At 44.0% G+C, this 27,642-nt stretch overlaps 1 protein-coding gene across 1 annotated transcript in view; it reads right to left on the reverse strand.

Moving 5' to 3' along the window:
* The window catches only part of AMDHD1 (amidohydrolase domain containing 1), a 104,420-nt gene that overhangs the window by 50,997 nt on the left and 25,781 nt on the right, over positions 1–27,642 (reverse strand). Inside the window, exon 2 of the mRNA XM_078675839.1 lies at positions 5,984–6,090. Coding sequence (XP_078531965.1) covers positions 5,984–6,090 — 107 coding nt within the window. The remainder of the gene's footprint in view (positions 1–5,983; positions 6,091–27,642) is intronic.

Raw genomic sequence — 27,642 nt, forward strand, 5'->3', positions numbered from 1 at the left:
CCTTACTCCAAGTGGAGGTGATCGGTCAATTCTTTACTGCCAGGGGAGGTGTTGCATTCCTTATGGCAGTGTAGGTGAGGTGACGTGTTGATTCCTTACTGTCAGGGGAGAGGATGCCTCGATTCCTTACTGCGAGGGGTGGTGATGCATCAATTTCCAGACACAGAGCCTCGGTTCCCTACCTCTGGGCAACATCCATGAAGAACTTGGCGCACAGGTGCGATGCGTCGCAAATCCTGACACGCTGGGTCGATGAGGTGACGGTAAAACAGGTGCTGCGTTGATTTTTGAGCTGCGAAGCAGTTAATGCGTCAACTACTACAGCCGCACAGGAGGGCCTGCGACAGAGTTGGAGCGGGTGCATTGATGGTTGGAGACACTGTGCTTAGGACTCAGGCTGCGGCTATCTTTCGGCCACACAGCATTGGTTTTTAACTGCCTGGCGTTGCTGCGTCAGGAAAAACAGGCGCTTGAGATCGATGCATGGATTCCAGGAAATTGTTTAGAGAAGACCGTTTGTGATGCAAACTCAAGGGAAAAAAATAAAACATAGGGCCAGGGCAGGACGAAAAGGTAATACAAAAGAAGGAAGTAGAAGGAGATATGAGGTTCACTAAAAGTAGGAAGAGAGAAAGTGAGGATGGAAGCATGTAGGTTATAATACAGCTGAGTTAACTAGAGCATAGTGGAGGCACCTTTAAAACAGAAGAAATTTCAGCCTAGACTTGAAAATGGTCAGAAATGTATTGATTTTTCAATCTGGGGGAAGGGAGTTCCCAATTCTAGTTTATTTCCTGGTGAATGATTCAGTGGCCGACGGCACAGGTAAATGCGGTGAGGCGAGAGCAAGTCATCAGATAATGGAATGAATATGTATAATTAAATAAATAACACCTATTCCGTTGTCTGTCAGCTTCCCCCCTGCCGCGCACTGCCGCACTGCGCTTACCTACGCCGGCCACCGTTGGAACGATTGTGCCACTTTGCATTCCAATTTGAAAGTTGAGAGTGCTAGAAGATGACATTCAACGAACCCTTTTCAAAGTCAAAGACAGCTTTATTCGATTTTGATAATAAAAATCATAAAAACACAGTAAGATAATAAATATACATTTACATCGTTATTCATTCTATGAATAGAATTGATTAGGTTTTAAAAAAATACAATAAAAATACAAACATCAGGAGAAGGGAGAGTCGCAATGATATTCACAGGGTTGTGTTTAGTTAATTCATTGTGATCTTGGATTTAATTATAGATTTTAAAAAAGAGGAGACAAGGTACATGATTAGTTCGTCTTCCAGCATTTGCAATTTCAACAATGCGGTCCAACATTGCCTTTGACCCCAATTTGTTAAAAGTGGCATCAAAAATCTTTTCCTTGGCAGGGTGTAACATTTGCAGAAAAGTGTACAGTGTAGGGTGGACTGTTTTGACACATTGTCACAAGGACATGGTACCAGGTCTTTGGACCAGCAGTTTAAATCCGGGAATGTTATCATTCTGAAGAAGGTGCCCCCCCCTAAATCTTGTCAGTAGCATGCGTGAATAGCAGCTCTGCACCTTGATCAAATATTGCTGGGTGCCCTGCCCTTGTAGAATCAGATGGTTTTCTCATACAACCAGCGTTTACTCTCTAGAAAATGCAAGCATATGCGCTTAAGCTTCTTCCTAGGGACTGACACTAAGCATTCCGGGGAATCAAAATATTCTGTATGCCCAATGTCGGTCAGGAAACCCTTAACGTAACTGAACCAGGGAATCCTAGTAACCCCCTCTAGGTTTAAACAATATAATATTACGTCCCTGTTCAGACCGGTCTCCTCGGTTGACCACACTTTATGCCACAGTAAAATGGGGTCAACTTTGATTAGATCTGAAATGTAGTGTATGCCTAGTTCTTGATGGCACACAAACGTTGAGGTGTTGCGGGGGACAGCTAATAAGTAACGAAGAAATTTGTTTTCACAGCGCTGTATGGTATTGGAATCAGTTATTCCCCATAGGCCTGCGCCATACGTTGCAGTGGACACACATTTTGTTTTAAATATGTCCATTAATACTGGAATCGGACGACCCCCCAATTTGTTTGCAAAACTTCGAACAGCCCCGATCGCTCTGCAGAATGCCAATTTTCTTGCCTCCACTGCAGAGGACCAGGTCCCCTTTTTGTTAAAATGAATTCCCAAATATGAGAATGTCTCTGCCGTGGCTATTCTGGAGCCTGAGAGAAAAATCTTTCATTTTAGGGTCTTCTTTGTAGTACAGCACATGGTGAAGGTCTTGCTTATATATCTTAAGGCCTCTATCACTCATGTACTGGGAAAATTTAGTCATTGATCTTTGGAGGCCAATTTGTGTCCTGGCCATAATTACTGCATCGTCTGCATATAGAAATATGGGTACTGGGAAATTCTTTATTCTAGGATAATCATACTAATCTTCCATGAGGTGGGATGCTATGCTATTTATATACAGGTTAAATAGAAAAGGTGCTATTATGCATCCCTGCCTTACCCCCTTTTGAATGTCAAATTTAGTGGTGCATTCGCCCTTGTTTCCGTACCTCACCCTAGTCCCAGCCCCCCTGTATAATTCCTTTCTAAAGACTAGCAGTTCAGATTCAACTCCTAGTTGCACTAATATGGACCACAATTTGTCGTGGTTCAAACAATCAAAGGCCGAACTTAAATCTACGAAACATAAAAATAATTTTTCTTTTTTGGCCATGGTGTACTTAGAAATTATCAACGCTAAATTCAAGCCTTGCTCCATGGTGCCAAGTCCGGCCCTGAACCCATATTGAAATTGTGAGAAGACGCCTTGATGTTCCACCCAGGTCTGCAGTCTATTAAGCATGACTCTCCCGGCGACCTTCATTAGCGAGTCCAATAAAGAAATTGGTCTGTAACATTTTGGGTCGCCTTTTTAAAAAATTTGAATCACTATTGCCTCTTGCCAAGTGTTAAAAAACCCGTTATTATTGCAGCTGTTTAAGACATTCGTTAAAAGTGGGGCCCATAATTCGAAATTAGATTTGTATACGTCTATCGGCACCCCATCCGGTCCCGGGGTTTTCCCAGCGACACTATTATTAATGGCCAGTTGCACTTCTAATAAAGAAAATTTAACGTTTAAGGGAAGGTTTTTTGAGCCATGTCCGGAGCTCCAAGTGTTTGTTCAGTGCTCTCAGTCTCATTTAGGGCATCTGCCTTGTAAAGCTCACTATAATGTGTTACCCATGTGTTTTCTGTAATTGCCACTTCTATTGTGTTTGAAGCTTTATCTACAAAGAAGGGGGCGTTTACAGCCTTCCAGAATCCGGTATTATCTTTTGTCAAACAGGCTTTGTGTAATGCCTCCCAGGCTTCTTGCTTCAACTCTCTTTTACGATTTTTTACTGCCAAATGATAAGCATTTCTTGCAGATCTTATAGCTATTTGATTACGTGGCAAACTTTTTAGGGATAATATTAGATATGCGTGTGTTTTACTGCACTCTGAATTGAACCATCTTTTTTCAGTAATCCTGTCAGACCTCTGTGGCCTAATAAGCAGATTTTGAATTTCTGCCGTAATTTTGAGAAAGGCCTCACAGACTTGAAAATCTAATTTTTCCCCAGAGAGGCATATCTCAAACTCCCTCTGTTTATTGTTAATAAGATTTGTAAAAAAGGCCACTGGTTCTATTTTGTTCCATTTCAAAGAGTATCCATTTTTCTTTGCCAGGGTTAATTTACAGCTATATAAGTTCTCAATTAAAGTGTTTGTTTTGCCCCGCGTCCCTGCAAAGAAAAGGGATAAACTACATAGATGATGGTCATTCATGGCTATTTCACATAGACTCTAGTTAAGGATGCGACTAGAGTGCCGCTTAGATATTAAGGCATAGCTGGGTGGATTGGCAACCCCTCCCAATAAAAGTTGGCTTAAAAGGGACCGGTGGGGAACATAGTTCATTTATGAACCCCAAGTCTAGTTGAAAAATTATATCATTAAAATAATTGCCCAAGGTTGTTTGGGAAAAATGTGCACTGACATCCTCTCTATCAGAACCCAAACCGCAAATATTCAGGTGGCTATGTGGACACAAGAGGGAGTTGAAATCCCCCACAATGTGACGCAATTGTCACCTGTCTGATTTTCTTCGATGCTGCTCAGGGTTTGGAATAGATCCTCTAGGATACTTGTAATCTCTGGTTTAGGGATGTTATTATGAACATTTACCAGGACTATTTTTTGATTTCTCTCGTCAGTCATCAACAGTATCTGATAGTAAAATTTGAACCAAGGTCTGAATACTATTACGCCATCTAGGAGGTTTGATATATAGGTGCAAAGACCCCCCCTTATTCCTGCCCCTTATCATGTGTGTGGCTGGTGTGTGAAAAGTACGAAAATCATTTATGTGAATGGCATCCGAGGCCCAGGTTTCCAGTCTTTGTGCTCTGGGCACTTTCCATCCTTATTTGTGATAAGCCTGTGGTTGAATCACATCCAGGAGGGTTAGGTGTTGCAGATGAGGCCTTTGTTTTTATTATCTCTTTTGGTGTGGCAGATCTCTCCTTGGTCGCTGGTAGATTTGTTGAGTTAGATTTTTTGTTTAACTCAAGATTCGTTAGAGCCAGCTGCTCGAGTTTTTTCAATCGCTCCTCCATATACTTTAGTCTGTCGTTAATGGGCCTTATAGAGGATGTCAGGATCTCACTGAGTTTTACCCAGAAACTTTCCCCTAGGAGCGCAGAAGAACAAACTGTCATATTTGCAGGAGTAAAGTCTGATCCCGCTGTGTGTGTCTCAGCGATAGATTGGGTACAAATTATAGGATCATTTTTGTCAGCTGGTAAAATCTTAGGTTGCCTGCCCTTTTTGGTTGCCCCTGCCCTCTTCTGTTTAGGTATTGCTTCTGACATAGTACTCTTTGAAGGAGTAGGGCCCCCTTTATCGGTCAATGTTTGTGCTCTAGTTGATACTCCTTCAGGTAAGATTATAGCTGGAGTTTGAACGTTTAGTGACTGTATATTTATGACTTCATTAGTACTGATACTGGTGAGATCATCAGCTATGTCACTGATTAGGTCCATGGCAACTGAGTCATTGGTTGTGTTAATAACTGCGTGTCTTTCTGGGCTGTTGGACAAAGCAATTTTGCCCAGAGAGGACCGTTTAATAAATGATGGATCCGTAGAAAGCCGGCGTTGAGTTAGCTCAATTTCGCAGGCTAGGACTGAAGCAGCTCTAATAATGAAGTTATCTAGGGTTCCAGTCACAGTGCCGCCTCGTGTATTTACTCTTACAGGATGATCGGCCATGGCACAATGGAGTAAACACAATAAACAGATCCAGGTTTGGGTTAATACACTTACTCGATATGTTAGTACGTCCAGATGTTAGAGGGGTGGCCCAGCCCAGCCTCTCAGGCCTCGAACGGACTCAAATGGGCCCGGGCTTTGCCCGGCGCGTCCTGCACGCTATCCCGCGACGCGGGTGCTCCGCTGTGATTTATGCGCCTCCGGGCGCGATGAGGGCGGGATGCGGGCGGTGGCGGCTTCCACCGCAGAGACACCTGGGTCTTGTGGTCCCCCACTCCTCGCTGGCCGCTCCGCGTTGGTAGGGCTGGCGGCGGCGGGAGGGGGACCTGCAGACCAGCAGCAGTGGATATGTGGGGCAAAGAGCAAGGTAATGACCCCGATAAGCAATTTTTCTGAGGGCTCCCGCTCCGTCGGGGCTCCGCTGTGATTTATACGCCTCTGGGCGCGATGAGGGCGGGATGCGGGTGGGGGTGGCTTCCGCCGCAGACACACCTGAGTCTTGTGGTCCCCCGCTCCTCGCTGGCCGCTCTGCGTTGGTAGGGCTGGCGGCGGCGGGAGGGGGACCTGCGGACCTGCAGCAGTGGATATGTGGGGCAAAGAGCAAGGTAATGTCCCCGATAAGCAATTTTTCTGAGGGCCCTTTTAATTCTCATAGTACAGAGTTTACTTACCAGGCAGCACACACTTTCCAGAGCAGTCAACTGTTCTTTCAAAAGAGGACTTTGAGAATTGTGCCGTGATTGTGTTTGCTGGGCCAATTGCCTTTATGCTTCCATCTCTGTAAAGAAAATAACAGAATGCTGTTGTACTATATATTACATTATAATACTTTCAGCTGTTGGTAGAGTGCTTTGTTATATACGGAAGGGCAACAAAAACAAGGATCCAACTTGTAACTTGGCATCATTTACAATCAAAAGACAAGAAAAAGGCACTCTTCATAATCAAACCGGCATGGTTATCTTAAATATGTAATTAACTTCCCAATCTCAAATATTCTGTTAAACCACGTTTTTGGGGGCCATATTACCCCCTAGAAACATGCTGGATGTTGTTAAGGTCAGAAAACTCCACGGTCCAGAAAGTCAACAACTTCATTTAAAATGACTTCTTATTGTGCATAATAAATATTTGTACTTTATTAATTTATATTTAGATTAGTCAATTCTACTGCAAAGATTGTAAACGCAAATATACCGAATAGCATTAAAAACTAGAAACATTTTATTAAAATTGCACATTTTGTGATAATTGTTTTTACAAGACTCCTCGAGAAGTCTAAATCACTGTGACATGGAAAGTATTTGATTCACTACTTAAAAAATAAATAATCTTTTCCCCTGTTATTAGTTCCAAAGACTCTTAAAATCGATTAAAAACATTTGCATCAAAAGTTACAAATATGTGGGACATGTACTATTATATGTATTACAGCCCTAGTGTCTTCCAACTAACAAGCACATGTTAAACAACAATTTGCCGAAGTCTTCCAGATAGAAGTATATCAGTTTATCCTTGCAGAGTTCTCATATGTAAAAATACGATTCACAAAAAACTGAGCAGGAAAGGTCAACCAAAAATCTTTCTAAAAGTGGTGTTATTTTCAGTGATTCATTAAAATATAAACATGGTTTACATATATTTATTTTCAGTACATTTTGATTCAGCCTCCAAATATTCGTATTATCTCACAAATGGACTTCTAACTTCTAGGAACAAGAGTTGAAAAATTGCATAATTACAACCTCCTCTGATCTATAGCCACACATGCAGGTCATTGGTCAATAGTATTATTTTCCATTTCTATGCAGCCCATTATGACAAGGCGTTCACTTTCATTACTTTAAGCACTTGAGTTATGAAATATCCCTCATTTACCTTCCCTGCCAAACCCGGCAAAGTATTCCCCTCGGTTGGATCTGTTAACTTCAGTATCTTTGCTGACAAAAAACTTTCAATATCATTAAGGGGTGGGGTTATTGTTGTTAAGGCTGACAAGCCATATCTCATCCTTCTTTAAAAAGTTTCCTAAGTCCTCGTTTCGAGGCATAATAAATCTTATATTCCTTTATTCAGATTAATAACTTCCATCAATAATTAGAAGAGGACCCGAGACCATCTTTTCATATGGCATTTGCGATCTGATGGGAAAGGCTTTATTGCTTTGTTTCATCAAAGTGGGTCAGGACAGGCATGGATGTCACTTTATCAATTGTTGCATTGCACATATTCTTCCTTGTTTTCCCATAAACATTGTGCAGTCCTTTATTCAAGTTTATACACATTATAATACATGTGATTCTGCAACCCCTGTATAAACGCCAGTCTCTAATTTCGTTATAATAGGCGACTATGACACACTCAATCACCTATTATAAAGAAAAGGTGCCAAAAGTCAACTATAATAAGTTATTACAGTTGAGTGCTGATGTCACAATGGCAGGTGAAAGGCAGGTCAGGTCACGAAGCAGCTGTGTATAGCAACGAAATATATACTTCGGCTCACTGTAGATGACCCCGCTCCGCCTTGATCCCCCGCTGCACTGAAAAGATCTTGAAATATGGCTGTTAACTACCTGCACATCTGTACCTTATTGCTTTTACTTCTTGTTCTCTCCCATCGCCTTGTTATCCCTTGATTCCTCCCCATCCCCCTTTTCTCTCTTCTCTGCCCACTCCACCTTGTTGCCCCTCGCCAGACGTTGATTGTAGGGGAGGGATTTGTTTTTTCTTTGCCAAAAATTCAATAACAATCGATTTAACGCCCCAAAACTGAAAAGGGTGTGGCCAGACTTTACTCTCTACCATAAAGCCACTCAACTAAGAGTCATCACTGAATGGTCCCAGAGAGAGTTAGATAAGCACTGGCTCCATATGGACAGAGCGATTGCAGGAAAGGTCATATGGGACTTGTTGTGGAAACCAAAAGCGGATCGCTCCCCTAATGCTCATCTTAGCATGCCCACGGGAACGACCCTGAGAGCATGGAACGAGGTAGTTAAAATAACTGCTTCGACAACATCTCCCCTCCCCTTTTACCCCAATTCATTACAACTCAGCATTCCCCCCGGCTATGCATCCAGGTCAATTTGATGCATGGAGGGAGGGGGGCTGTGTCACACTATTGCACCTCTTGCACAATTCAAACATACTCACCTTTGAGCACTGCAAGCGAGACTTCCACCTCTCAGAAGCTGAACATTTCAGATATCAGCAACTGCGTCACTGGGCGCTACACCCAGATACACAGGAAGTGGCGACAAGGGACCTCGTTCATTTGGAGTGTTTTGTGAAGCAAACCAAGGGCACCATTTCCTTTTTAGGGCGAGCCTAGTGGCAGCGTGCATCCACTGCTCACTCGACGAGACTGCTGTAGTAGAATATATGAGCGAAGCCATGCCCACTCTCCGCCCATATTTTTCATTGTCTTGTGTCATTGTCTTTCGTAAATGCTGCCATTTGATTTAATACTCTTGTTAGTCCATCCTTAGTGAGGCCACGTCTTCATTTGTAACCTCCCATGACTACTAGCCCCTTTACTTGGTTGTTACTTGGTATGTGTACTATTTTCCTTATTGAGCTTCTCCTAGTTAGGAATGACAACGTGCTTTGCTTACATTCAGCAGGCCATGCCCGCTTTCACTTTCAAAGCAGCCTGTCACTTGTTTTTTTTAACTAGCGCAGCTCGCCTAACTCGTTTTATCTTTCTCCCACCCCAGCCCTTCTGAGATGCTGTTTATTTATTTTTAATTTAAAGTGCTAGTAATACAGATAATTACAGATGTGGAGCCAACGCTAAGGATCGAACACGTGTCCCCAGCACCCGAGTCGGCACCGTTGAATCTCAACCGCTCCCTCAGAGCTGCATACAGTTCTCTCTCCATGCTTGTTACGTAGGGGATCGCTTCCCATCCTGTCCACTTTAATTCGCATCAGAGTTGGCGTCCTTGGTGTTTTTTTCCCCCCGTTTCTTCCTCTTGTCTCTTTTTGTTCTCTAAAGGGTCTCCATTATAGAGAGTCCTGCTAGGTACAGGAGCTGCTGCATCCACAAGATTTACTCAACCTGCCCGACTGCTGATGCCAAACGCAGGCTAGGATTCCTCCTTCTCTGTGTTCCAGGGGAAGTGACGAGCAGAGCATGCATCAGGGTGTTTGGGAGCAAGCATGATTGTAGCCCGCTCCTTCTGGTGCAGTGGCGTCGCAAGTGGGGTGCCGGTGGGTGTGGGCTGCCCCGGGTGTTATCACTGATGGGGATGACAAAAATATGTGATTTAAACATATTTTTTGTCATTCGATCAAGTCGGGGGTGACACATTTTCTGCATTGGGTACCACCTGACCTTGCTATGCCACTGTTCTGGTGGCACACTTGTTTCATTAATCACATTAAATCCGGGCAGGGAAGGCCGCTGTTGTGTACTTGATTAACAAACTTTCACTAAAAGTTTTCGAACTGTCAGTGGATGCTGCGGGTGGACTGTGTGCTGACTGATCTTAGGAAGGAGGTAAGTGGATCATCTATCTTTTCGCCTGAACAGGTGTAGAGTCGGTTGAACCTACTCACATTTTGATACCCTATTTGCTGAGGTGCGCATGCGTATAATGATATGCATGCGCACTGAAATGTGTCTCGGGAAACCAGTATTTTTCAACACCCCCCTCACACCTCTCTCCCCCCCCCCCCCCTCCATTCATATTGCTATGAGTAGTGAGGCTTGTAAATAAATTCACCAAATTAACTTCAGCCTTGCACGTTAATGGATTTTGATTTTGGAACGCACGTTTTAATGCTGGAATGCAGAGAGGTGATACAAATAAAGAAAATGAAACATTATATGAAGAAAAAACATTATGCAGTGAGGAGCGAGACTTGTGATTACAAAAGAATTATACTACTGTGAAAAAACCCAAAAAGAAGCACAGGATTCAGATAATGAAAGATGACTAATAAAACCAGGAGAGGGAAAGAATTTTGTACTGACCTTCATTAAGAGAGAGATATAGCCATGGCCACCGGAATCATGCGGCACAGCTCGGGATCACACTATATATAAAAAAACAAGCATTGGCATAGTCAATAGTTCTCGCTTTTGGGACCTTATAAGTATTTAGTTATGCAGCACAATATCCTTGGTGCAACAACATTAACTGTTGCATGGCGAAACACTTATAATGTTTCAAAGGCGAGACCTATTGGCTGCCAATGCTTGTTCCACTTGAATTGATTAACTAAACCATGGAAACGGTATACTGTATGGGACATGCTTTTTATTGCACCAAGAATTTACATCCTGAACACAGATGAGCCTTTAAGTTGTTTCACTGGGGCTTTCTTTGTTAGAAGGCAAGGAAGATGGGCAATGACTTGTTAAAGATTGTTGTTCTTGCATAGTGTGGCTTTTGCACTTTTTCAGTGTCAAACTAAGGTAAACAAGCAATTCACTATAGGCAGCCTCGCCCATCGAACATCAACAAAATCCTTTCACAACACAGTGGGGTTGATCCAGTCACTTAACATATAGAACCACAACCACTCACACTACAAATAACACATCTTCTCAAGCCGAAGCAAACTCCAGTGTACGATGGAAACCTCAGAACCACTTGGAATGTAACCCTGGACTGCAGGACCAGTGACAGGTGTGCAATAAATAAAAGGAAACAACCTACTCTGTGCTAAAGCACAGCACGATCTTGTATCTCAGTTCTTAAAACCCCAAGACTCCCTTTTACCCTAGCAGGCAGCAGGTTAAAGGTTTACACAACTTTCAGCCTCCGGAGACAACAGGCTGTAATTAGATGTGTAAATATCACCGCAAATAAAACCCTTCGCCATGAATGGTCGCCGCCCCCTCCGCGTCCGCTGGCCCAGGCCCCGCTTTGAACTCTGCCGGGCAGTTAATCACTTTTTAAGAGACATGGTGAGTGAATGGTGCCGCTGGGACAGCTGGGCAGGAAGGGGGAGCATGGCGGACAAAGCGGACAGAAACTAGAGGCAGAAATGGTGGGGGGTGAGAGAATGCGTCTACCAGAGAAAGCTTCGCAGAGACAGAGTGTCGCACGGACGTTAACAATAGTTAGAGAGAGGACCGGGTGAGAGCATGGGGGTGGGGGTGGGGGGGGGGGGCAGCACAAATAAGGCCGGGGTAGACAGCAGGCCCGGGTAGGGAGGGAGAGTACAGGAACTAAGAAAGTGCGAAATGGAAGAGTTAGCAGGGGGGAGAGAAACAAGAAGGCCATTGGGAGCAATTAATTAGATGCATTGTTTGTGTCTATTTTTGATAATTCAGACGTTCTACGGCCTGTTCCCCCTCCCGGCAGAATTGGTTCACACACAAATTGGCAATGAGCACATTGATTCAAATGGAGAGGCAAGCAAAAGGCAACCGTGCAGACAGAGTAAGCAAGGGTTAAAGCAAGAGGCAATCTAGAGCCTGTGTTAAATTAATTAGGTATAAAATGGACAGTTGGAAATGGCAGGGATATTCTTAATTTAGGTTATGTGCACTCATTACCTGTCCATTTGTAGCTTGCTGGAGATCTGCCTTCAATATTATAGAGTCGCCACTGAAGCTTTGCTTAATATGTCTTACATGTTTGCAATATTAATCATCCAGCTCAGAAATGAACACCTCAACCTGGAAGCGATGTCACAAAATGGTTCCGGGGATGTTGTGTCACCTCCCGTTTGAAAGAACATTCGCTCACAAACGTACCGCCATACCTGACACTCACTGCTGTATGCGAAACTTACCAAATCTGGTGCTGCAATTTGCCATTTTTTGAGCAAGCGAACACTATACTGACGCTATTTACTTCAAAGATATATAATAATTAAGCAATATCTATAATTTACATGCCAATCCTCCGGGGTTAGGAGGGGTGCCACCAGTTATACCTTTTCAGTCTTTGGCATGCATACGCCTGAAATGAACAGGGATTGACAGGCTAAACTCATCACGTCTCATACTTGCGAGATGCGATGAAAAAATAAAAACAAGTGACGCATTATGAAAGGGAACTAGCGGGGTGACATAGACGGGAAATCAACTTGGTGTGTGTGACGCTGTAAGAAAAAAACCAGGGTGGGTGGAACAGGAGAGAGGACTGAAGAACTGGAGCGGCGGTACCAAAAAAATAAAAACTACTACGGACTGTAAATAAAAGAGAAATCTAGGGAGGAGATTAGGGGCAGAGAAATTAGGACGTGGCAATAAAACAGAATTTGGAGTGACAATGGAATAGGCATTTCCTAACTATTAACAAGAGAAGCCCGGCTTCAAAAGTGGTGCACACGCACGAGCCCGCCGAGGCAAAAGTGAAATCAGCACATTTCCACATATGTTTCCAATTAACGCAAGTCGCGGCGGGGGAGCGTTGAGAGAGCAAGCGAGAGGAAAGCCAGATGGCACCTGATCGTGCGCTGAAAGCTGGCGGCTGCGCTAGGCCAGCAAAAGTGTGTGGTAGCACTTTTAAAAGCCCACTTACTTAATGTCTCGCAGGAAAGCGAATGCGCTGGCTCAGGCGAGACCTAAAAAGGGGTCCTTCCACCATGTGCAAACACGTCATCATGTAACTTTTGATCCGTTTGTGCTAGAAGCAAATGTGTTTTTTGGGTAGATCTACAGTTTGTACAGCAGATGATAGATCTGCTCCCGGTGAAGGTCATCGAAAAGGCCGTCAACAAACAACTGACCAGCTTCCTTGAGAAGAACAGCATCCTGGACCTGTCCCAGTCCGGGTTCTGCAGCACCGAAACTGCCCTCATCGCCGCCACCGACGACATCAGGATCCTGTTAGACAACGGAGAAACTGACGACATCAGGATCCTGCTAGACAACAGAGAAACTGCCGCCCTCATCCTCCTCGACCGGTCAGCCGCCTTCGACACGGTTTGCCACCGCACACTACGAACACGCCTCTATGACGTCGGAATCCAAGAGAAAGCCCTTGACTGGACATCCTCCTTCCTCTCCAGCAGAGCACAGAGCATTCGCCTCCCCCCTTCCGCTCCGAAGCCACAGAGATCCTCTGCGGCATACCCCAAGGCTCATACCTCAGCCCAACGCTGTTCAACATCTACATGGCACCGCTCGCCCACCTTGCACGACCTCAGCATCATCTCCTATACCGACGACACCCAGCTGATCCTCTCCCTCACCAAGGACCACCAAAACCAACCTCCATGAAGGAATGAAGTCGCCGACTGGATGAGGAACAGCCGACTGAAGCTGAACTCGGACAAGACGGAGGTCCTCATCCTCGGATCCACCCCCTCGGCCTGGGATGACTCCTTGTGGCCGACGGCACTAGGGACACCCTCAACACCCACTGACCACGCACGCAACCTAGGGGTCATCCTCGACTCTATCCTCTCCATGACGAAGTAGGTCAACGCAGTCTCCTCCTCCTGCTTTAACACCCTCTGCATGCTCCGCAAGGATCTTCAAGTGGATCTCCAACAAGAAGGACGGTCACCCAGGCCCTCGTCAGCCGTAGACTGGACTACGGGAACGCCCTCTACGCAGGAGCCTCGGTCAAACTCCTGAGACGGCTCCAACGCACCCAGAACGCCTCCGCACGCCTGATCTTCGACATCCCTCGCCGCTGCCACATCACACCCCACCTGAGAGACCTCCACTGGCTCCCTGTCGACAAGAGGATAACCTTAAAACTCCTCACCCACAAGGCACTCCAGATCACCGGACCAGCATACCTCAACAGCGGACTCAGCCTCTACACCACAACCTGCAAGCTCCTCTCCGCAGACCGCGCCCTTGCCACCATCCCCCCCATCCGAAGAGTGGCTGCCGGCGGCAGATCATTCTCCCACCTCGCCGCCAAGACATGGAACACCCTCCCCATCTGCATACAGCAGACCGAAGACCTTCTGGCCTTCAGAAAACTTCTCAAGACCTGGCTCTTCGAACAGTAGCAGCTCCCCCCAGTGCCTTGAGACCCTCACAGGTATGTGGTGCGCTCAACAAATGCTTGATTGATTGATTATGTGGCAAATGCAGCAAATCCATAACAATGCGAAGAAAGCTGTGACCGCAGATTCACATAAGTCCAGTTGCCCTGGATATGGCATATAATGCAACCGCACACGATTTCTTAATATACAGAGAATCTGTTGACATAGACGACAAAGCCTTCCTTTCTTGTTTGTTACCCCTTCTGGTAGGCCCTCATTTTTAACCTAAAGCAAGTTGCATTCCGGGATTAAATGGCTGTATTTTATCTTTGGAAGTAAAGCCTCACACAAAGCAGCATTGTAAGTGCTATTCATTAAAACATCATCACAGGCTGAATTGTGTCACACTGGCCTCGGGTTGCCATCACTGTGTTTTTTTTATTTTTATTAGCTCAACCAGTATTTTAAGGTCCGTGTCGGTACAAAAGTTTGTAAAATTGCTAAAACCATTTTTCCCTTAATCAGTACAACATTTGTAAATATAAAAAAAAATACTAAAATGTGTTCTAGAGCTGCCTTAATGATCCCAGACTGCTGATAAAAGTAAACAATGTCAGCAAACAAATGTTAAACAAGCATTTGAAATGCAATAGGTCTCGCAATTGCGAGATTTTGAGCTGTTGGCATTGTACATTCCACACCACTTTTTTCAACTCAACACAATCACACAACACACCACACACATCCAAGCCACACAACAGTATTCCGCATCATGCCACATAATTCAACAGCACACTGCATAAGTAAACTCCACAAAATACCACTCCACCACACACAATCCCACTCCACATAATTAAAGTACACAATACCACATAATTACTATACACATATTTCCATTACACATCATGCTACATAGTTCCACTACACAAATCCACTCCACACAATTCCACCACACACCATTCCACAACTAACAATTCTAAGGCACATAAATCCACTCCACACCACATACATTCGCTCCAATCCAAAACACATGGGTAAAAGACATTCTCATTTACAATGCCAATACCTCCAACTCTCACAAATAGGAGACCAATTTACGTTGCAAATGCTTGTTATACTCCCTACTGCTTCACACACTACCCTCTCAGTCACCACGCCACATTACATTTTGGGAACACACTCTGGGACACGACATTTCAGACGGACACTGGAGAGCACTCTTAAAAGACATACCCAGACAAAATCGCTCCGAAGGGCTACGGGAAGCTCATTACAAAATACCATACGATTGGTACTCCTACCCTACCAAACTGCAAAAAATGCTTCCCAGACACCTCCGATCTATGCTGGAGGGGCTGTGGCGTCTTAGGCGACTTTTGCCACATATGGTGAGACTGTCCGATTATTCGGCCCTTCTAGACAGAAATTCTGGACTCCATTAAAGATATGTTATGCCTTCCGATTCCTGACACCCTCACATTTGCACTCCTGGGGCTAGGAGATTCTTCTTTGAAATACCAAACAAACAATATATCTGCTCTAACAGCAATCCCAGTAACATACAATCTGAAGAAATTAAAATGGCGTGGTACAAATGTTGCACAAATAATGGATGCTGCTCAACAATTTATAACCAATGGTGGGGAGCAGTGTACAAAGTCACCAGAAGATTTTTGGGAACAATTAGGAAAGTTTCTTCTAAATAAATTTCCCGTCATACCGGGACGTCGAGGCCAACAAAATGAAATATATGAACCTTGGTTTGATATCAAGCTGCGAAACCTGAAGAGAGAAATTACACGAGAATCGAGAAAAGTATTTATGGCAGTAAGATCTGGAAAATCCGATCTGGAAAATCCGTTATAAATAACAATATTAAAGAAATGAAGAAAAACTTTAAAGAGAAATGTAGAGTGGCAAAAAAGAAACTTAAGGAAAAGATCTGGGAAAAATTACTCTGGGCCTGTAAATTACCTAACAGTTGTGACTTCTGGGGCATAATAAATAAGCTAACCAAAGGAATAGGAATGTCACAAAAAGCTGGAATAAGTGAGAAAAGTTGGGAATTACATATACACAATGTATATAATAATATTATTCATGAGGTGTTGAAGAAATCGGAACCTGGGCCAGACACTCCGCAGGAGGATAAAAATAAAAAAATTGGCTTTGACCCCTTTTCAGGGAAAATATCACAACATGAAGAAACTTTAGTTCAGCTCAATAAGGTTCTATATGAAAATAGTTTACATGATTTAATTTATAACAACTCAAACATTTTAATTGACAATAACCGGCTAAAAGAAATAATTAAAAAATTGAAAACAGAAGGAGCAGCAGGGCCTAATGGACTTCCGAATGCAATCTTTAAACACGATGTAGAATTTTGGCCAAATCTTTTCACTCCACTTTTTAATTACTTGTACATACAAAATAAGATCATTAATTCGTGGAAAGGGAGCATTTTTCATCCTATATATAAAAACGGTAATCGCAATGAGCCTAGTAATTATAGGCTCATTGCTTTAATGGATGTCGACGCACAACTCTATGCCTCCTGGTTATTATTACATCTACAGGACTGGATGGAGGGGAAAGGTTTAATTCCCAAATATCAAACTGGTTTTAGGCAAGGAATGGGCACAAGCACAAACCTGTCAGCGATTGCACTCCTTACAGAGAAAGCAATTTTAAGGAAATCTGGTTTATTTGTATGTTTTATTGATTTAAAATCGGCTTTTGACAGGGTTTCACGAGAACGACTATGGTCAAAATTATAAGGATGGGGGATACCGCAACAACTGATAAACTCTGTAATATCCCTCCATAGTGAAACCTGGGCCCGGGTGAAGCTGGGAGATGGTAGTATAGCATCAGCCAAGATAAATATAACAAATGGGCTGAAACAGGGTTGTGTCCTGGCCCCGAGCCTTTTTAATTTGTTCCTTGCAGACCTAGATAACCACTTGTCAAAAGTTAATGGCCATCCTCCGAAATTGGCAGAGAATCACATACAGTATCTGCAATATGCAGATGATATAGTGGTCTTAAGCCAAACCCCTATTGGTTTGCAAAGAGTCATCGACCATCTGATTATCTACTTAGACCAACAGGGGCTGGAGCTAAACAGGAAAAAAACTAAGGTGGTGCATTTAGTCGGCCCAAGACCTAAAAGAAAATTCAAGTGGTTCGCCAATTGTAAAGAAATAGAGGAAGTTGGCAGCTATAAGTATCTGGGTATCAATTTAGGGCGCTGCATGTCCTTTAAAGATCAAAGAAGTGCAATAAGAGCAAAAGCCCAAACTTTAATTTTTGCCTATAAACAGCTCCAATTAAAATTGAGTTGCCCATCTTATAGTCATCTTTTAAAAATAATGGCAGCGCAATTACTCCCTGCATTGGCTTACGGACTTGAAATATGGCATGGTCAGGAACCTGGAATTTTAAACGATTTACAAACAAAAGTGTACAAAGCCGTCTTTCATCTTCCAAGAGCAGCGTCACCAGCACAGATTCGCCTGGAATTTGGACTCCAAAATCAGAAATTCCAGAGGCAATCTGTCTTTGTGAAATTATGTTGGAAATTTCGCTCTTCGGAACACGGCAGCCTGAATAATCTATGCTGGTCAGTAATAAAGGCCCAGTTTGATGAAAAAATCCCGTGTTCATGGGGTGAATACCTAAGAATAGCTATCGAAGAACTGGGCATTCAAGAGGCATGGGATAGCAAGATGGAGAGGGTGGCGTTCAACAAGGTGTGCAACGGCTCCGCAAAACAATTATCTTTTTTAGAAGACAAAAACACGATGGTAAAAAGGCGACATTCCTGGACAGTGATAAATTCATATGTAAATTTAAAACCTCAAGCCTATCTAGCAGCTCATTTTAATTTATTCCTGAAAAAGAAGTTTATGCTGTATCGGTTTGGGGGATACGAAACAAAGGATTTGCAACCAAGTTGGAAAGGGAAATACGATAATGCAACTTGTAGATTATGTGGATATCACAAGGAGTCCCTTTGTCACATGATGTGTGTCTGTCCAGCAGTTGGTGAAGGAAGAAAAACGATCTTAAAAACCATCCTAACAGAACTTAATATACGTACCTGCAGGCAGACAGTTACCTGTTGGGCAGGGGGGTCATCAAACATCTTAATCTGTAGAGGGGTAATGCTTTTAAACATGATTGACTCACTTTTAAAAAAAGTGGATATTGAATCAGAAAATACGGTTACTAATGAATTGTAAAATCTCGTATTTATCCAGACGCCATGATGCACTTTATCGTGAATACGGTTACTAGATGAGTGGAATAATTTTCCTTTTCTATTTATTAAGATTTAATGATATATATTTTATTTCGAAATTGTTTTTTAACATACTTTGTAGTCAATTTTAAAGGGTTACATGTTATGGTTGTAAAAAAACAAATAAAGATTTTCTTCTTCAAACAAACACAGACACAGATGTACTATGTCTCTGCCTGGGCGCGGCAAAGACAGTGATAGCTGCAGCATGGAAGAACACGCATTGGAATAGCCAATAGGTCACGCCTTTATGAACTAATGAGTGTTTAGGCAGAGATATTGACTTTGTGTTCGTTTTGAAGCTGTGTTGTACAGATGTGTGCAATATGCCCATATCTCACAGATATTATTTGAGATTGAGCTCAATGCGGGCCCCCATGATGGGCTGGGTGCCCGTTGAAAGGATTCCTCTCCCTGCACCACAGGGGTCGCTGTGTCTTGCGTTACTACCCTGGCCATAGCAGCATCTAGGGCAGAGGGTGTGACTTTACAGCCAGAGCTACCAACTTTGGAACAGGGGAACCAGGTTCCAGTCTCGGCGTCGACTCAGTAGCCTCTGATTCTGAGCAAATCACCTAATCTCCTTGCGCTTAAAAGAACAATGAAAATGACTTTATGTAATGTAACTTGTGCCGGTACAAAGCGCTCTAAAACCTTCGGGACGAGTTCACGATATATATATATTTTTAAATGCAGGGCCGATTACACTGTTGTTTGAGAAACACAAACTGTACACCGAGTAACACACGAGGATAATGTACAGGGAATGCACACACACACACACACAAACACAGACAGACCGGAGACAGCTCAAACTTGCCTCAATGTGAGACCTATTTGCAATGCAATAGGTCTCGCATTGACGCGAGTTTGAGTTATTGACATTGCAAATAACAATGCCTTTTATTTTTGTTTTATTTTTAAAAACATAAATAAAAGGCATTGTTATTTACAATGCCAATAGCTTAAACTCGCGTAACTGCGAGACCTGTTGCATTGCAAATGCTTGTTAATTTAATTGAGGGATCAGGGATCAGTGAGCATCCATGGTCCCATTTAAAGAGGGCCAGAATAAACAATAGATCACAGATTCTTCTTGTGTACCTCGACTTAGAAGTTTTGATTGTATAGTGCTGGTCATATATTTGCTACCCAGCAGTAACTGTGGCAACTTGCAATGGCAGGTTTATCTCTAGACAGTGAAAACACCTCTGGCTCTCCGTCAACGTATGACAGTGCAAACTGTAAACAGCAGCCATCTAGCAGGGCAGACAAACCTCCCCCTGTGGGGCTTGGAGAGATGCCGTAAAAGGTCTCTGCTGCGAGCTGAGCAAACATAGATTCCAGAAAGAATGTGTGCCTGAGAACATCTCCAGCGGTGGCGTAAAACTGCTCAAGTCGACATGAAATCTCTCAACACAAGCCACCCTGTCACCCATGTGGCTTCCTCTCTCTGCATGCTGCTGCGACATATCACTCTTTACCATCATCCAGGCACGGATTGCTTCCACGCCTTGAACAGGCCATATCAAGCCATTGAGTTTATCTGGGCAGTAAGAGATATGGAGAGGTACCGGTAGGCAGAGAGGGGAGAGAGGCTGAGGCAGAATAATAGAAAGGCATGAGACAGAGAGAGAGAAAAATAATACTTTCCCGGGGCTTTTGGAAGGTGGGTGCCATGGGCTATTGCCCACTTTTCCCATACCTTATAACATCCCTGCCCGAACAATACATTTCTTGTGCAAGTACCTGGGAAAAAAAGACCAGATATTAACTTGAAGAAGCACATTTTTTTATCTATGTGAATATGTGTTTCACTGGGAATTCGGTACCCCAGAGAATCCATAGAGACGGGAGATGAACCGTTGAGAATATAGAGAGAAGGGAAAAGATGCGTAAATAAACATGGGAAGACAAATAATCTGTAAAAAACAAACACTGCAGGTACACTTGTCAAAGTTAAAGGATCATTTACCCCCTTCATCACCTGCCTGCTCTTTTTCCCCCTCCTCACACAACAGTGACCCCTTCCAACGTCTGCCTCCTCATGTGGTTCAGCCCACTCGGTCCCAGCACTCTGAGGGGATATCTGTTCTGTGAGCTCTCAGTAGTTGTGCCACACCAAATGTTCAGAAAAACAGCGTGTTTATTAATGACCCTATAAATCACGCTGACACAGGTGCATGTGTAAGGAGGCGCAATTCACTGGATGACTGCTCTTTACACAATGTATATGTTCTTCCTGTCCGGATCTGGTCGAAAGCTGGGGATAGGGGGTGGTGCGTGAGGCTGCATGAGCACTACATTCACTCCATGTGCTCATGAGCACGTTTGCGCCGTGTTTCAAAGGGGTGTTTTACACGATGCGAGGAAAAGTAAGGCAATGACAAGTGTCGGGGAAGCTAGAATAACGTCTACTACAAACATGTTTTCCACCTCACGAAGCACCTGCATACGTACTGGTTCTGTTGCCCCTGTGAAAATAGCCATTCCCAGTGATGGCAATATCTTGAAGAAAAAGCCATGAACAGCTTGCCTTCCACCCTGTGTCTGACTGGCCCTGTTAGGGTGGGCTGACTTTGTCCTGGACTGAAAGGACCTCATAGGAGGTCTTCCAGTGGAGCTTCTACATTCCGCATTCTCATGTCTGAATGAATGTAGATGAATTCAGAGATCTCGCATGAGTAGGAAAGAACATATAGCTTGGAGCAGGCAAGTCACATGCAGATAAAACACAAGCTGTTGTTTGCACAGTAGGATGGAAAAACAGTATAAATATAAGGCATAGGGCAGAAAAGAAACTAGAAAACAGGTTTAAAAGCCAGGGCCAGCACGAGCTCCATCTGTTTCCACTTAACACGAGCGTGATAATTGGAAACAGATGACGCGGATGCTCGCTCCCGAGCACCCTAGGCCAGGGGACAGAGAAGGCGGGACATGCACCCGCCTTGGGCCAATTGCGTGCTGTCTTTCTTAGAAAGACGCATGCAAAGCCCACTAGCGGGTGATACATAAAAAAGCACATGCACAAGCGTGTGTTTAGAGTTTAAAGGCCCTTACTATATGCCTCGCGGAGCAGCGCATGTGCGCTGGCTCAGGCGAGACCTAAAAAGGCCTTAACAGTGCCTTGCCCGCTTATGGCAGGCAGTCACAATGGAACGAATAAGCAACATCTTCATTGATGATTTTAAAAACATTGAATATTCTTGGGGTTTCCAAATCAGCTACCTTTCCAGAGGGCTCCCTCTTATAGCCTGTCCTTCCAGAGTACAGGCATTGCATCTTTTCAGGTTCTGAATAGCTAACTTCGACTCAGAAGACAGTCCGCAAGGGATGTGCACCCCCTTGACTACCCTGCAATGTGGCATCTTGTTCCTCTCTTTAACTAGCGCCGGGTGGGGGTTGGATGGTGGGAGGGCGACATGATATGGGGAGAGTGTGTGGATAGGAGGGGAATTGGTGAATGATCTGGGTGTTTGCCTATTAGGGAACGAGTCTCCAGGGGCCCTATCCCTAGAGATTACAAGTGTTGTCTCTCTCCCAGTCCTGCAAAGCACGTTTCTGTTTGGAGAAAATGTCCCCATACAAGGCGTGCTCCACTTAGCTCAACTGAGTACCTTGCTATGTTCATTAAAGTTTAGTATTTCTTTTCACTTGAAGGGGAGGGGATTAGTGGGAGGGGAGGGAGCTATTCGGGGGTGAAAGTAAATTCTGTTAGGCTCTGTTAGATCTGGGGGGTCTCTAGTTGGCAATGGCTATCACCCTTGTCCAAATAGGGACCCTTACTTCTAAGTCAGGACAAGGGGATTACTCTCTTTAATAACCCCTGCTCACCCCCTTGGTAGCTTGGCATGAGCAGACAGGCTTATCTCAGAGGCAGTGTGTTAAGCATTTGTGAATATACACAGTAATACAGTGATAACACTACAGATGGACACAATACAGGTTTTATAAAAATAAGTATTCTTTATATAGACTTAAACACAAGACCACAAACAACAAAAATCCACAATACTATACTAAAGGTTACTTAAAAGATGATTAAAAGTCTCATAATTCAAGTTGATGGTAAATGCGACAAAGTTCTCAACAAAGTTCTTGGATGCGGCACGCAAAGTGAACAAAAGGCTCGCAAAAGGGGAGATGCGTCTGTTCCGTGACCTGGGGGAACGGTTGCGTCCTTCCTCAATGCTTTCGCAGAGTAGGGGACTCGTCGTGAGCCTTACCGGTGCGACAGCAGACAGCTTCGATGAACACAATCTTCCCTGCCCATTCTAGTCTATGAGAACAGGTAGCCTTCTATAGTGAAAAACGAAAATGGCTGTTATTCACTACTAGAACATGCTACACACATCAGAGCATGTCCTACCTTATACTTACAATGCACTCTGCCATTGGGCCTACCATAGGGGTGTCTAATATTAAGTAAAGGGAAGGTTTAGGGACTGGCAAGTGGGTGCACTTGGCCAAGCCGACATGGTAGTCACAGACTACACACAGACCTTGCCATAGCAGGCCTGAGACACACTTTACAAGCTGCTTCGGTGGGTGGCACAACCAGTGCTGCAAGCCCACCTGCAGCATTTGCTCTACAAGCCCTGGGCACACCTGGTGCACTGTACTAGGGGCTGACAGTAGATCAAATAAGCCAATCGTGGAATCCAATCAGTATATCAATTTAACATAGGGAGCACTTGCACTGTGGCACTGATTAGCAGTGGCACAGTGCCCAAAACATACAACCAGCAAAAATATGTCAAAACAGAGGAGGCAATCCGTCAAAAATGGAAGGGAGACTCATGCCAATGATGTCAGGTCTAACAGGCTCTTATACTTGATGATACAAGAGAGGACTCCAAGTAGCTCCATGAGATGGAGGAAGGCTGAACATGAATATAGCGACTGAGTGCTAGGTTATGTGTTTATTGTAAAGATTGTATTACAATTTACTGTGAAATGAAACTTAATTACAGATATTTGACGAAAATAATTGATTTAATCCTAAAGCAATGAAAATAAAAGGTTGCTTTTCTTGCTTATGCTGTTTTTTCAGCTCTGCAGTGCCAAGCAGAAAGATATTTATGGCAACATGTTTATTTTTTGCTCACCTTTTGAACCTATGGAAAGTTAGAATCTTTGTGCATGTTTCTGCTTCGCCTTTAAAAAACAAAGTCTACTAGCTAGCAACTTGTTTGATGTGTTCAATTTTGCGCTAGTAATTCTGTAATTAGTGTGCCATTGTGTTATTACGATGCACTGTATTGGTGTATTTAACATACCTCTGTCTTGTGTTGTGTTTTTTTTTTACCTTTTATGTTGTTTCTCTAGATCATTTTACTGGTTGTTTTTTTTAATTGTGTGCTATTGTGTTGTATTCCATTGTAGTAGTGAACTGTGTTATTTTCTGTTCCATTATTGCATTGTTCTTCTTGTGCTGTAATGTGGTTGTTGTGTTCCGTTTTGATTGTATTGCTGTGCTGTGCTAATCTGTCAAGTGGCAAATTGAACATCTGAACCTTGCATTACCTTGTTGTTTAAATTATTTTTCTTTAAAGGTTTCATAGTTGGCATACGTGTGATTGACAACGTTGTTGGACAAAGCTGCCATTTCTTCATTTAAAATATTTTCTAGAATTAAAGCATTAAATAAGCCATAGACGTTTCCACACTTCTTATTATGCAGGCTGTTTCTGACAACAATGAATTACGTTAGCAAAGGTATTAACAATATATAAATTACTTGATCACGGATGTACAAGCCTGCCATGTTTCCAAAATCAAAATCCGCTACCAACCCTGGCGTCGCTATATGAGAATCCACAGGTTTGTCAACCAACGGGCACTTTGTCTAAAAATTAAAACGTTCCATTAAACATGTAGATCCTAAGTAAAATTAGTTTAAAGTCCATCTAGTGCCCCACTGAATGAATTATAATCCCTGGCATCTACACCTGTTGGAAGTTGCAAAGGGCAGAATATATTTTAACATCCCTTGACCTTTCATACCGAACAAATTCAGCAGAGGTGCCATTTTATTCTTTAATTAAATGAATAGACATATATGACAAACAATTCGTTTTTAAACAATCTCAGCCATTTTTCCCCTCACATACAATGGCGGCTGGTTGCCATACAGCATGCTGGGTGAACTGTTGTAAAGAAAAATAATGTCAATAGTCAAACGAAAGTATTCAAATTGTACTGCCACAATTTGCTGAGAAAAGGCTGGAAAACGGTCTATTTACATTTTTTATATGCCTCTTAGTTGTAACCCCACACAAGGCAGGATGATAGGCTCGCACATTGAATGTATATCCTCGCTGTGTTTGCGGATAATTCAGAGGGCTATCAGTAACCAAGTTAGGAAGCAAGGAACACGTGGCCGTTATGATGGTGCAAAAAGAGCTGTCATGCTCCTCGATGTCAGCCAAGATGGCTGCCATGTTACTTGAAGCAGTCAGACTGGAGGCTAGGATCTTGGCTCTTCACACGGCCTAGGCAATTTGGATGGGCTTGCAGAAGCACATTTATGAAATGGGTGACAAATGATGCAAGTTTCTTTACTGGCTCGCTAACAAAGAGTTAGCTCCCAAGACGGTAATAATAATAATAATTCCTGTTTGTAAAGCACAAACGTATCACCCCCGTAAGTGTTTCAAGGCTCTGGGGGCCATCTGGGAGATTAAGTGGGCGACTGCCCAGAGTCACATGATGATGAGCTGCACCCGGGGCCGGTGATTGAACCGTGAGCCCCATGCTCAAGTCAGACGCTTTGGCTGCTGCGCCACACCTCTCCCTATGGTGGACCACCTCTGCAGAATATTACCAAGAGTGTTACATCGCTGTTCCTTGTCATGACACCGACAGGGTTGGATGCCACAGGATGTGGACCAGGAGTATCTCGACCTTCCTCTGTCTGAGGAACGGAATGCTGAGGCACTGAGCTCCATGCAATTAGGCAAATCCCGAGACCCTAATCCCAACACTATGCTGGTTGAGCTTTTCAAACTGTAAACCACTCTTTTGACTCCCCACCTAAGAACATGTTTAATCATGCTGTGTACAATGGTACTCTCCCAAACGATTGAACTCTTTCTGTCATTGTGAAACCAGGACAAACGCACACATTTTGGGAATCATATCTACCCATAATTCTTCTCAACATGGATACCAAAATCTTGGCTAGAATTCTGGTAAATTGTATGGTCAGGGTGATTTCCTCCCTGGTCCACCCTAACCCTAACCAATGCAGTTTCAGTCCAGGTGATGGGACATTTCACTGCCTGAGATAGGCGCAGATTTTCGTGACCCATAGTTCATAAATTCTTTGAGCTCAGTGCTCTGATGCTAGTTGACTTCGAGAAGACGTTTTACTCTGTAAGAGGGAAGCTCCTATATCAGATTCATTAGAAAATGAATCTTAGTCCCAGGTTTATCACCTACATACAGTTTTTAAGTCGAGGTAAACAATGTGTGCACCCACTCATTCATAATTGGTCCCCTTTACTATTTGTCTTAGGGATCGAGCCATTGGCCATCTGAATACACATAGAGGGCATTTTAGTGTGAGGAAAATATTGAGGCTAATGTCTCACTATATACAGACAATATGTGGCTATTTCTCCATGGAACTGGGCAGAAACTGGTGGACCTGATAAAGATATATGGTGTGGCTTCTGGCCAGGTAGTTAACTAGGGCATATTGGCTATGGTTTTCCACCTTGAGGCAAAACCATGAACAGCAGACAGTCCCAGATTCATACACAGACACAAAGATTCAAATATTTAGGGATCCAGATCATAATCTAAGCTGGGAATTCAATATTGGTCCACTTCTTGACACTGCACAGGGATATGTGAGGTTGGGTACCCCTCCCCTTACTACCATAGGGACAGTTTCCTTAAACATAAGGGATGCATTGCTGAGAGTCCTTTAAGTGCTCTATAATATCTCCACGAATTTCAGAACAATGTCTGTGACACACTGAAGGCTCTCATCTGCTGAGTTTTCTGGTCAGGCAAACCAATCTGGGTATCGATGGATAGATGTGTCCTATTGGTATAGGACAGCTGCGTAGTGATTGACAATATACGTTTACACTACTGCATGGACCCACTGCAAGCTGTATAGGACTGCAATTTTGGCTTTCGAGATGGCCTGGCCTATAGAAAAGAGCTGGTCCTATTCAGGGATCCTGCCTTAGGAAGACTTCTTCATGGCTCCCCGAAAGCACAGTTTCTAGCCCAGGCCTTATGTGTTGCATTGAAGTACTGACGCGATGTGCTGCGATGGATCCGATGGGAAGGAAAACCAAAGCAAATAGCCTCGCTTGGCTACCTGAGTCAGTCGGCCTGCGGGGTGGAAAACCCCAGTTTCTTATATGTCCATACAAATCCCAATTTTTCGGTACTTCCAGCTGAGGTATGCTCTAGAGCATGGGTACTCACAAACTTTCTCTCGGGGGCCAAATTTACAGTGTGGTTTGTGTCTGAGGGCCGCACCGGTGGGGGCGGGGTCAGTGGGGAAGGGGCGAGGCTAGAGCAACAAAAAGAACTGTGACCATGAGGTTGATCATAGGTCCCTGCAGCGGACGCCTTCGTCCACTGAGCCACCAGACCCGGCATAGACACACATCTCTCTCCCTCTCCCTCGTCTCTCCCTCCCTCTCCCTCCCTCCCTCTCCCTCTCCCTGTCTCTCCCTGTCTCTCCCTCTCTCTGTCTCTGTCTCCCTCTGACTCTCTGTCTCCCTCTGACTCTCTGTCTCCCTCTGACTCTCTGTCTCCCTCTGACTCTCTGTCTCCCTCTGACTCTCTGTCTCCCTCTGACTCTCTGTCTCCCTCTGACTCTCTGTCTCCCTCCGACTCTCTGTCTCCCTCCGACTCTCTGTCTCCCTCCGACTCTCTGTCTCCCTCTGACTCTCTGTCTCCCTCTGACTCTCTGTCTCCCTCTGACTCTGTCTCCCTCTGACTCTCTCTCTCTCTCCATCTCTCCCTCTGTCTCTCACTCTGACTTTCTCACTCCCTCTCTTCCTCTGTCTCACTCACTCTGTCTCCCTCCCGCTCCCTCTCCTTCTCCCTCTCCCTCTCCCTCTCCTTCTCCCTCTCCCTCTC

Source organism: Lissotriton helveticus, chromosome 1_1 (genome assembly GCF_964261635.1).
Source record: "Lissotriton helveticus chromosome 1_1, aLisHel1.1, whole genome shotgun sequence".
In the NCBI taxonomy this organism is placed as follows: domain Eukaryota; kingdom Metazoa; phylum Chordata; class Amphibia; order Caudata; family Salamandridae; genus Lissotriton; species Lissotriton helveticus.